Source organism: Xenopus laevis, chromosome 1S (assembly GCF_017654675.1).
Source record: "Xenopus laevis strain J_2021 chromosome 1S, Xenopus_laevis_v10.1, whole genome shotgun sequence".
Lineage (NCBI taxonomy): Eukaryota > Metazoa > Chordata > Amphibia > Anura > Pipidae > Xenopus > Xenopus laevis.
The window spans coordinates 50,350,325-50,361,980 of record NC_054372.1 but is presented as its reverse complement, the minus strand read 5'-3'; the positions used below and the strand labels follow the sequence as shown (position 1 = coordinate 50,361,980).

Genomic DNA, 11,656 nt, shown 5'->3' with positions numbered 1-11,656 from the left:
TCAAAATTAAATATAAAAGATCTGTTTACTCTTTTGAAAAATGGTAAAAATCATTATAGAGGTCTGTTGGAGCAGCATTATTAACTGATCAAAAAATGAAAGAATAAGGTCTGTTTCTAAAATGACCATGTTTTTATTAATGATATGTTTTATATTATTATATTGTGGACTATAGATAAGGATATGAGCTATATTCATACTTTATATATTCATAATGCAAAATAAATTCACATTCTTTTAAATTACATTTTGGCTCCTGATTCAAACTACTTGGTGCTCTGCTACTACACAGTATTCCTTTGTCAGCTCCCCTTGCTGAAGGTCTGAGGCATGTGCACTCAGACCCACTATTGCATGCGGTAGGCTTTTACTGATGGCCAATGAACATTTTATTAAAAATTTTTACAGACATATTGCTCCTGCAAGCATTGAATGAAAAATTGCAACACTAGCAATATATAGATTACAGATACATATAACAAAGCAAGGGGTTGGAAACCCATCATATTCCCATAAGGGGTTGTGTTGCTCCTTTAGTTGTATAAAGACAAATTATTTTGTATAGTATACAGGGCAAATATTTATAGTAGATGGTATCTATAGTGTTCTTAGAACTTTTCTCCATTCTTGCCCACCCAGCCTGATATAAAATCTGAATGGAATGTGAGCCCCGGATAGCAGCAGCAGGCTTGGAGGAGGGGCGGCCATGACGCTGCGCAACTGGGAAGAAAAGGGGAGTTCTGGTCACAGCAGGGCAACAGCCTTCTAATTGGTTGAGGCTGAGGGGGCGGAGCTAAGCAACTCCATTTCGCGGAGGAAACCGAAGTGAATTCAGCCATTTTAAGAAGACAGCAAGAGGGAGCAGTTCGGCATGGCAGACCTGGAAGCACTCATTGAGAAGCTGAGGGAGGAAGCGCGGAAGAGAGGTGGTGAGTGGCTGAGGACCCTCATACCTGAGGGGGAGCCTGAAGCGGCGCAAGCAGTTCCCCGGCGGTCGAGAAGAGCCCGGGCCCCAACCAGGAGGAGTCCGTCGCCGGTGCGTAGAAAGAGGGGCGCAGTAGAGGCAAGCCATAGTTCCACAGAAGGGGACCGGAGAGGCGGCAATGGCGGCAGAAGGCGTCGTTCAACATCCCCGCAGCCCAGCAGTTCGACAGCGTCAGCGCAGAGCAGGTTGGGAAGGAGCCCGCGTGAGTCAGCATCGAGGAGCAGCGGTGAGAGGGAGGTCGGCGTTGCAGCAGGCCAGTCAGGCGAGGCACAGATGCAGCAGGTGGATGAAGAATGCGGCCTAAGCGGAGGGCAGCGGCTGGCACAGGCAAGTTCAGGGGACAGTGGGGCAGGTCCCAGCGCCTTGGGTGCTTTTGCGGCGGGCCAAAACAGGGGTGGCAGCGCTCCAGGGGCAATGGTAGTTATGCGCCCAAGGGAAAGGGGGATTTGGCAAGGCACGGCCGACATTACCACTGGGCCGTCTACTCCAGTGAGGGAAATCCTGGGGGCAGGCACGCAGGGTGAGAGCAATAGGCTGCGGGGGTGCCCTCAGCAGGGTCGAGTCACGGCAAGCGGGACAGCAGTGGGAGGGGAAATGGCTGTCGAGCAAAGCGGCATGGCGCTCCCTCCACGTTTATCATTTCAGGTCCCAGGAGCCATGAGCAGTGGAGGCCAATTAAGACCGGATCCAGTCCAGGACGGAGGGAGGAACAGAATTCAAGTGCCAGGTACTGACCACATAGTGCAATATAGTAGTTCTTCGAACACGCATATAGGGCAACCAAAGACGGCTGGGGGGAGCCAACCGAGGGAACAGTTAACAGAGTCGTTTATGGACACTCTGAGGCAGTTATTCTTGCAGTGGCAGAAAGGGCAAGGGGGGCAGGTCTCAAGTGGGACTGAGGTGAATACACCAGGAGTTTTGGGGGGAGCAACCACAGCTGGGGCAATGGGGGCGGCAAATAAAGAGGCGCTTAATGTCCCAGAGGTGTCAAATGGGAATTTGACGGCGGGTTCCGTTTCGGAAACACAAGGGGAAGCTGTTAGTGGGGATAAATCAAAGGACAAAAAGCTGCCTTTGTCGGATTCAGCAAAGAGCAACACATATGTCTGTTTTGAAGGGCCCTTAGGAGCACATTTAAAACCGGAGGTGAGGGAAAAAATATGGAAGCGGGAGTATGTAGATATATTTACATTGCTGCCGCTGGAGCGGTTTGGGATCGATAGATACGAGAAAGGGAAGGAGCATAGAAAGGAGGAGGATGAGGAGAGACGCAGGTTTCGCTTAATTCCCAGAACGTTTGGAAATTGGTTACAGGCTTTTGCCATCCTGGCGAGTGTGGTTGGGGAAAAGCATTCGGAGCTATGTTCGGCTTTATTCTGTTACATGGACGGAATTTGGGAGGCGCACAGGGTTTATGGGGGGCTAGCATGGCTACGATACGACGAACAATTTCGTCAGCGTATGGCGGTTCGGTCAGATTTGAGTTGGGATCATAGGGATATAGGGCTTTGGATGAGGCTGATGAACACTAAGGGGTATCAGGGATATGGGGGGTCTAGCGGCAGCACAAACCAACCCTTTCAGGGAGGCTCCGGCGGACACAGTTCGGGTTCAGCCGGGGCACACAAAAAAGGAGTTTGCTGGCTGTTTAATGAAAGCCAGTGTAAGTGGGGCTCAACATGTCGGTTTAAGCACGAATGTTCTTGGTGTGCCGGGAATCACCCATTCAGTAGGTGTTTCAAAAAGCCAAAAGGGGCCGTACCCAGAACAAGGGATGGGTTTGGAAAAGGGGGAGACGCCAGTGATTCTCGAGGCGATGGTTCCGTGGCTAAATAGATACCCTAAGAGGGACAAGGCTCAATTGCTGAGGGAAGGTTTTCAATTTGGTTTTCGGATCCCAGGGAGGGAGGGGAGTGAAAAAGGGGTTTCGCATAAGAATTTGCGGTCAGCTCTTGCCGATCCGGCACTGGTCATGGAAAAACTACATAAGGAAGTGGGCTTGGGGAGGATGGCAGGCCCGTTTCCTGATCCACCCTTACCGGGTCTGAGAGTTTCTCCTCTGGGGCTTGTGCCCAAGAAGGAGCAGGGAAAGTTCAGGCTAATCCACCACTTATCTCACCCCAAAGGGAACTCAGTGAATGACGAGATTGATAGGGAACTGGTTAGGGTATGTTACACATCATTTGACGAGGCAGTACGGTTGGTTCGGGAGGCGGGGCGAGGGGCTTTGATGGCGAAGGCGGATGTAGAGTCGGCATTTCGGTTGCTACCGGTGCATCGGGAGTCACTTCACTTACTAGGATGTTTCTTTGGGGGGGGATATTACGTGGATAGGAGCCTACCAATGGGTTGCTCCATATCATGCTCTTATTTCGAGGCTTTTAGTACCTTCCTGGAATGGGTGGTGCGACAGAAAGCGGGGGTGAATGGAATCATACATTACTTGGATGACTTCCTGTGCGTGGGCCCCAGCGACTCTGCTCTTTGCGGGGTTTTGTTGCAGACTTTGTGCGAGGTCGCAAGCGAATTTGGGGTGCCGCTAGCAAATGACAAGACAGAAGGCCCAACTACGTGTCTAAAATTCTTGGGAATAGAGATTGATACCATTCAGCAAGAGTGTAGAATTCCACAAGATAAGATATGGCTATTGGAAGAGGAAGTGAGATATGCATGTGCGGCAAAAAAAGTGACACTTAGACAATTGCAGTCCTTGTTGGGAAAATTAAATTTTACATGCAGAATCATCCCCATGGGAAGGGTGTTCTCGAGAGGGCTGTCTATGGCTACAGCAGGCGTTCAGCAGCCCCACCATTTCATTAGGCTGAATAAGGAGCATAAAGCAGATTTGGAGGTGTGGCAAATGTTCTTACGGGATTATAACGGGAGGGCTTACTGGTTATCCAAACCAGAAACCAACACAGAGCTGGATTTGTTCACAGATGCGGCGGGATCACTGGGCTTTGGGGCCTATTTCAAGGGTGCTTGGTGCGCGGCACCTTGGCCTGAGAGTTGGGCATCGGCAGGTTTGACGGCAAATTTGACGCTGCTGGAGTTGTTTCCAATCGTAGTAGCGGTGGAGGCGTGGGGTCAGCAATTAGCCAATAATTCGGTGATTTTCCATTCGGATAATATGTCAACGGTTATGGCATTAAATAATTTAACATCGGGTTCACGGCCAGTTTTGGGGCTTTTGAGGCATCTGGTTTTGCGCTGTTTGCAACTAAATATTGAGTTTAGAGCTAAACATGTCCCTGGTTGTGTTAATAACATCGCTGATGCACTGTCTCGTTTTCAGTGGGACAAGTTTCGCAAGCTGGCGCCAGGAGCGGACATCCAAGGGACACCTTGCCCGGAGCTGGTCTGGAGAATCGTGTAAGAGGTATGCTGGACTGGGTGGAACGGTCAGTGGTTCCGTCTACATGGGCAAGATATAATAAACATTGGGAGGAATGGTTCAGTCTGGGGGTGGAACTTGGCATAGCGGGGGAGGATGCTGATAGAATTGAACGGCTGGTGTGGTTATTAGTGCGGGCCTTTGAGGCAGGAACGTCAGGGGCAGTGATTGACAGAAAAATGGCAGCACTAGCTTTTTTATTTAAGTTAATGGGGTGGAGGGATGTCACTAAAGAGTTCATAGTTCGTCAAGCAATAAAGGGTTATAAGAGGGGAAAGGGCACCGTGGACCACAGGCGCCCCATAACTCTGCATATTTTGGAGGGTTTGTTGGAGGTGTTGCCTCAAGTGGTCCGGTCGTCCTTTGAAGTGGCCTTGTTTCGGGTGGCTTTTTCGTGGGCATTTTTTGGGGCCTTTAGGATTAGAGATGTCGCGAACTGTTCGCCGGCGAACTTGTTCGCGCGAACATCGGGTGTTCGCGCTCGCCGGAAGTTCGCGAACGTCGCGCGACGTTCGCCATTTTGGGTTCGCCATTGTTGGCGCTTTTTTTTGCCCTCTCACCCCAGACCAGCAGGTACATGGCAGCCAATCAGGAAGCTCTCCCCTGGACCACTCCCCTTCCCCCTTGTAAGGACTGCTTTTATTTATTTTTTTGTTGTTTTACTACTACTACTACTACTACTACTACTATAAGAGCCCAGTGCTATTAGTCTAGCAGTGTTGGGGAGTGGGACTGGTGTGCTAATCTGCTGCTCCTAGTAGTTCAGCAGCCAAATGGCGAAAAATGACTATTTTCAGCATTTATATGGCATATTTTTTCTGGCAACTGTGCTTCAGTGGCTGCGTCCAAAAAAACTGGGCAAACAATGCCTACAAGGTCAACGTATGGCAGTTGTTTAAAGAGAACAGTAGATTACTAGCCAGCAAAGCTACCTAAGCTAAAATGTCCCTCAAATCCCTGCAGACTTCTGTCCCTCCAATACAGAGCAGTATCAAGCAGATTACTAGCCAGCAAACTTACTATCATCTGTCCCTGAAATCACTAACAGCTCTCCCCCTACACTATCTCTTCCAAGCACACACAGGCAGATTTTTCAGATACATTTTTGCCCTTGATCCCCCTCTGGCATGCCACTGTCCAGGTCGTTGCACCCTTTAAACAACTTTAAAATCATTTTTCTGGCCAGAAATTTTTTTTTTAGATGTTAAAGTTCGCCTTCCCATTGAAGTCTATGGGGTTCGCGAACCGTTCGCGAACCGCTCGCGTTTTTGCGCAAGTTCGCGAATATGTTCGCGAACTTTTTTTCCGACGTTCGCTACATCCCTATTTAGGATAGGCGAGCTGGTTAGTTCGAATACAGTAGCAGGCGGAGGGGTGAGATTGGAAGAAGTTTGGCCGCATCAGAAGGGGTTAACTATTCTAGTTCGGGATTCAAAGACAGACAAGTTGGGGAGGAGTGGTTTAAAGGTGCAGCTGTTCGAAGGTCACGGTTGCAAGACCTGCCCAATACAGAGTTATAGGGAGTATATAGAGGTGCGACCACAAAGAGGGGGGTCCTTTTTGATACACAATGACGGATCGTGTCTATCCCGTTTTCAATTCATAGCGGTGTTTAGGAAGGCAATGACAGTCTTGGGCTTGGCGGTAAAAGATTATGGGAGCCATTCATTTCGGATCGGGGCAGCAACGGAGGCGGCCCGGTGGGGGCTAGGAGAGGAGATGATACGAAAAATAGGGAGATGGGAATCGAACCGGTTCAAGTCATATGTTCGGCCCGGGAGAATTGAAATTTAACTGGTTTCCCACAGATACTTGCCAATTTTGTGAATGTTTTCCTTTGTTTTCAGGTAATGCTCGATGTATAATTTGGATGGTAGGACATTCTTTCATTTCAAGAGCACGGGAGCGGTCAAAGGTGCGACCCAATGGGCAACAATTAGGCTTCCTGGAGGAGCAGGCAACGGTGAGGTGGCTGGGGGTTGGGGGTCTTTGCTGGGAGGAAGTAGTCCCGATGATAATACAGGAAGCAAGACGTGTAGGGCCTCCTAACATAATTTTAGTGCATGCTGGGGGCAACGATTTGGCTAGATGTCCTATGAAACAGCTCACAAAGAATATTAAGAGGGATTTTGTCAGGCTTTGGTCAATATTTCCGGGCGTCTGTTTGTTATGGTCGGAGATACTGCCGAGGAAAAAGTGGCGGGGCGCACGGTCACATGGGGCGGTTGATAGTGCGCGAATAAAAATAAACAAGGCTGTCTCTAAGTTTATTCAAGGACAAGGAGGAATTGCGATTAGGCACAGGGAATTTGATAACCCCAGCGAATATTGTGGTGCGGATGGAGTTCACTTGAATGAGCTGGGCATGGATTTGTTTAATTTTAATCTGCGAGATTCCCTGGGTTTTGCATGGAGGGTGTGGAGGGGCATGCAGCATTGAAGGCGTACAACACTGCATGCGGTGGCGGGGCCCCTTGTCAGTCTGCCAGGGGGGTGAGAGCGGGTGCCACCAAGAGTCAGAGGTTTGGATAGTGGTTTAACCCCAAAAAGGTGGGTGGCCACAGCTGGTGGAGTGGTGGCAACCTAGTACATGAGACGGATTGGGAATTTTGGGGAGTTAGTGATCAAGAGCAGCGGCTATTGAAGTCACAGAGTTAATGGGCGGCTGCTTTTTTCTCTGAGCCAATGGGTTGCGGCTGGAGGACGTCAAGGGCCAGTGTGCTGAAGGGCAGGCTGACTAGGGGGCTCTATATTTGGCACTGTCGTAGGAAAATGTTAAAGGAGTTATGTACCGTTTCTAAAGTGTTACATGGTCATGCTTAAATATGGAGTTAATTTATATATGCGGAGATTGTTGGTAATGAACATGGTTATAGAATTAATTGTAATCAATAAAGCTGTGGCCAGTTTATTCCAAAGTTGGTGTCAAGTGTTTTTATTTTAGATAACGGGAACGCAAGGTAGGTGATGCAAGGGTCATGTGAGCCCCGGATAGCAGCAGCAGGCTTGGAGGAGGGGCGGCCATGACGCTGCGCAACTGGGAAGAAAAGGGGAGTTCTGGTCACAGCAGGGCAACAGCCTTCTAATTGGTTGAGGCTGAGGGGGCGGAGCTAAGCAACTCCATTTCGCGGAGGAAACCGAAGTGAATTCAGCCATTTTAAGAAGACAGCAAGAGGGAGCAGTTCCCTCCCACCCTCCCTAAGAATGGTTAATGGAGCGGGGAGAGGCAATCGGCTAGTTGTCACTTTGGTGGCCAAAGTAGCTTGGGATATCACGGTTCGGTGACGGAACAGGCAAGTGGGAAGAACCCAAAGGAGCTATTGTCACAGCTGGTGGGGGGGCGGGGCCCCTTGTCAGTCTGCCAGGGGGGTGAGAGCGGGTGCCACCAAGAGTCAGAGGTTTGGATAGTGGTTTAACCCCAAAAAGGTGGGTGGCCACAGCTGGTGGAGTGGTGGCAACCTAGTACATGAGACGGATTGGGAATTTTGGGGAGTTAGTGATCAAGAGCAGCGGCTATTGAAGTCACAGAGTTAATGGGCGGCTGCTTTTTTCTCTGAGCCAATGGGTTGCGGCTGGAGGACGTCAAGGGCCAGTGTGCTGAAGGGCAGGCTGACTAGGGGGCTCTATATTTGGCACTGTCGTAGGAAAATGTTAAAGGAGTTATGTACCGTTTCTAAAGTGTTACATGGTCATGCTTAAATATGGAGTTAATTTATATATGCGGAGATTGTTGGTTATGAACATGGTTATAGAATTAATTGTAATCAATAAAGCTGTGGCCAGTTTATTCCAAAGTTGGTGTCAAGTGTTTTTATTTTAGATAACGGGAACGCAAGGTAGGTGATGCAAGGGTCATGTGACAGCTGAATACAATATGATAACTAAATTTATGCCTATTATGAAGAAATGAAACTAAGGTTAGATCAGGTAGAAAAGAAACAACAATCTCCCCATACAACGTTAATAAAAACTAGCTGGATCAGGACTGCCTCAGATAGAACTGATCTCAAGATATTAAAGATTTTTAAAGTTGTATGGAGGTCTTTATTATAAATGTTGGTGCAAATGCTTGAAGTTACCACTTTTTATTACAAATATCCAGGGAACCTTACTAAAGACAAGAGAGTTATATTAATATAATGCCCTACACATGAGCCCACTGTAAAAGGAATGGTCCATATGTTATGAAATGTCTGCAGAAAACAGGTTACCCAAAAAAAGTTCAAGCTAGGACTTTTGCAGGCAATCCCGCTTCAAAAAAGGAAAAGTCACCAGCGTTTTTGGAACTTCAATGCAGTTTCATGACAGGAGGTTGAGGAAGAGCTAGCTTCTTTTTGGCACTTCACCTGGTATGAGATGGCCTGAATTTGCAGAGTAACAACCTTTCGCCAGAGCAAAAAGTCACCTGGCGATAGATTGTGATTGAACGCTAGCGACGGTCCTGTTCGCTAGTGCATTGTCCTCTGCACCTGTTAGTGAATTGACGATGTCCCTGCAGATGCTAAAGCTGCCGAAAAGTCACTAGCGTTAGCCACTTTAGTGAATCTGCCCCCCAAGTGTTGCAGTTCACTAGTATAAATGTGGGGTCCAGATGCAAATGTTCCCCACCTATAGTGATGGGCGAAATTATTCGCCAGGTGCGAATTAGCGGCGAATTTGCGCATTTCGTCTCCAGCAAAAAAATTTGCAAAACGCCCGCGAAAATTATCGCCGGCGTTTGAGAAAAACGGACGCTGGCATCAAAAAAACGGCGCCCATCACTACCCACCTACAGTTTGAGGGCTACATTTCCCCTAAAGTGCAGCAGATACTCACAGAGTCTTTTAGTACAAAAAGACCTTATATTGATGTTTTATTTTATTTAAAACTGTCTGCTGTTTTTGTGGGGTATTGACAAAAAAACAACTTTTTTTTCCTTCACAGGCCCTTCCAATGTTAAAAAGCCAGACTTGCCAGTTCATACAGAGACGGAACTAGGTGGGGCTGCTGGCCCTGGTGCGGGCCGTGCAGCCGGGCCCCGCTCCCCACCCTCTTCCATGCGGCGATGCAGCCACTGCAGTGGGCGCGTGACTGCCGGGGGGCCCTGCGGGGGGTGCAGGCCCTGGCCCCCTGCTCCCCCGGTAGTTACGCCACTGAGTTCACAGCTTTGATCCATTTGTCTCCCACCTTAACAAAAGTTTGAGAATTAAGAAATAAAGTCTTAATGGCTGTAACAGTCTATATCCAACAGGAAATGTTCTTTACCCAAATTAGCATACATTTTGAAAAGCAATTTTTCATTGTTGAGATTCACTTCTGGTGTGCAACTGTTAGCAATGTGTCAGATTTGCTTGACACTAGTTAGTTGAATATATAGTGAATAAAGTAGCCCCTCTTGTAAAATATAAGGATATTATAAGTTACCGAGGAGTTTCATGAAGGCCGAGTGTTTTTATACAGGTCATGGAACGCCGAGGTAACTTCTAATATCCTCATATTTTACAACTGGGGGTACTTTATTTATTATAATACACAAATTTTAGTGAGTCATTTGACAGAAATGACATCACTACTCACCGTTTATAACTGATGACATCACTACTCACCGTTTATAAGGATATAATTTATAGGATATTCATGTCTTTTGTGTATTATATAGTGGATACTTATCCCCAAAAAAGTAACTACAGGGAAAAAATTAAATCAGAGGGGGTGGGGGGATAGGGCAAAATGAAACAGCCTCAAAAGTATTATTTTGAACCACAGAAAGCTCTGCCAGTAAAACTCTGCACATACACAGCCACTGTAAGGCACTGTACATAAAAACTGTAGATTATAATGCATAATGTACACGCTACTATAATTTATAAAGATATTAGTAGTCACCTTGGAGTTATGTGACCTGTATAAAAGCACTCGGCCTGCGGCCTCGTGCTTTTATATGGTCACATAACTCCTCTGTGACTTATAATATCTTTATAAATGACAGTAGGGGGTATATTATATATATATAATACACAAAAGCCATGTATATCTTGTAAATTATATCCTTATAAACGGTGAGTTCTGATGTCATCAGTTATAAACGGTGAGTTCTGATGTCATTTCTGTCACATGACTCGCTGAAATTTGTGTATTATAATAAATAAAGTACCCCCAGTTGCAAAATATGAGGATATTAGAGGTTACCTCGGAGTTTCATGACCTTTATAAAAACACTCGGCCTTCGGCCTCGTGTTTTATATGGTCATGAAACTCCTCGGTAACTTATAATATCCTTATAATTTACAAGAGGGGGTACTTTATTCACTATATATATATATATATATATATATATATAACCTGCTAGGGAAACCCTGGTGTTAATTTCTGGTCACAGTACCAGTGTAAATGTTGCTGTGTGCACAATTATGTGTCCAGTCTAGCACTTTTGCTTACATTCGTAAATACTGTAAGCCGTACTGTGTGTTTTGTGGCCTTTGCATTATGGCTTGACCTGATCCTTCATGTTTATATAAAATTATAAAAAAGAAGTTCTGCATAAAATAAAAGACTTGCACATACAAACTGTGTTGTAGTTAGTTAGATGGACAAGAAGTGTTGATTTTCTCAAAATAGCAACTTGGCAGGCATGGAAAAAAAATTGATTGTGACTAATCAATTAAGGGTTACTTTCAAGGTGTATGCTGGATAAAATGTGCTATATTTACTCCTTTGGAAACCATTTCAATATTCCTATTAGAAAGATAAATTAATAATAATAAATAAATAAATAGATCTCCTTGACACCAGGAGATTTGTTTTGCTAATTAGCAAAGTCTGTAGAATGTTCCCAAGTGAATAGATTTGCACCAAGTATACCTGTTTTAAAGGAAGAGAAGGTGAGTATTTTATAAATTAGAATGCACTCCTATCTGCATAATATTTTTATGTTTTTAAGCCTTCATTAAAAAGCAAGCTTAATTTGGTTCTCGCAGGCTTTTATTTGTTCACTGAAATCAAACCAAACATTGAACCTTTGTGCTTTTTAATAATCAATTTATGGAACGGTTTATACTGAGTATATAGCGTTTGCAAAGGTCATTTAAGGGCTATGCCACATGGGCCCTTTTCATGGCAACAATGAGAATGATGGAAAATCCCCTCAAATAATTACCCATTGGCAACAATAAAAAGTCTTGTGAATAGCTAAGTACCTACAATTAACAATGTTGCACATTTTCAGTTAACAAGCAGCAGAGGTGTTTGTGAAAATGTTTGATTGCATCGACCTTCCTCTCTGTTGTATCTTCTAG

The 11,656-nt window shown here is 46.1% G+C and overlaps 1 protein-coding gene across 2 annotated transcripts; it reads left to right on the top strand.

The window, feature by feature from the left end:
• Window positions 1-610: 610 nt before the first annotated feature.
• LOC121399294 lies at window positions 611-7,665 on the top strand. Of its 2 annotated transcripts, XM_041579575.1 has the most exons (3): window positions 611-1,712; window positions 4,284-4,367; window positions 6,230-7,663. In XM_041579575.1, the coding sequence occupies exons 1-3, from the start codon at window positions 872-874 to the stop codon at window positions 6,820-6,822; spliced, it is 1,518 nt and encodes a 505-aa protein (XP_041435509.1). In that variant the 5' UTR covers window positions 611-871; the 3' UTR covers window positions 6,823-7,663. The 2 variants fall into 2 exon arrangements, with proteins under 2 accessions (XP_041435509.1, XP_041435508.1); XM_041579574.1 differs by lacking the exon at window positions 611-1,712 and having other exon boundaries at window positions 2,415-4,367; window positions 6,230-7,665.
• The last annotated feature ends 3,991 nt before the right edge of the window (window positions 7,666-11,656 follow it).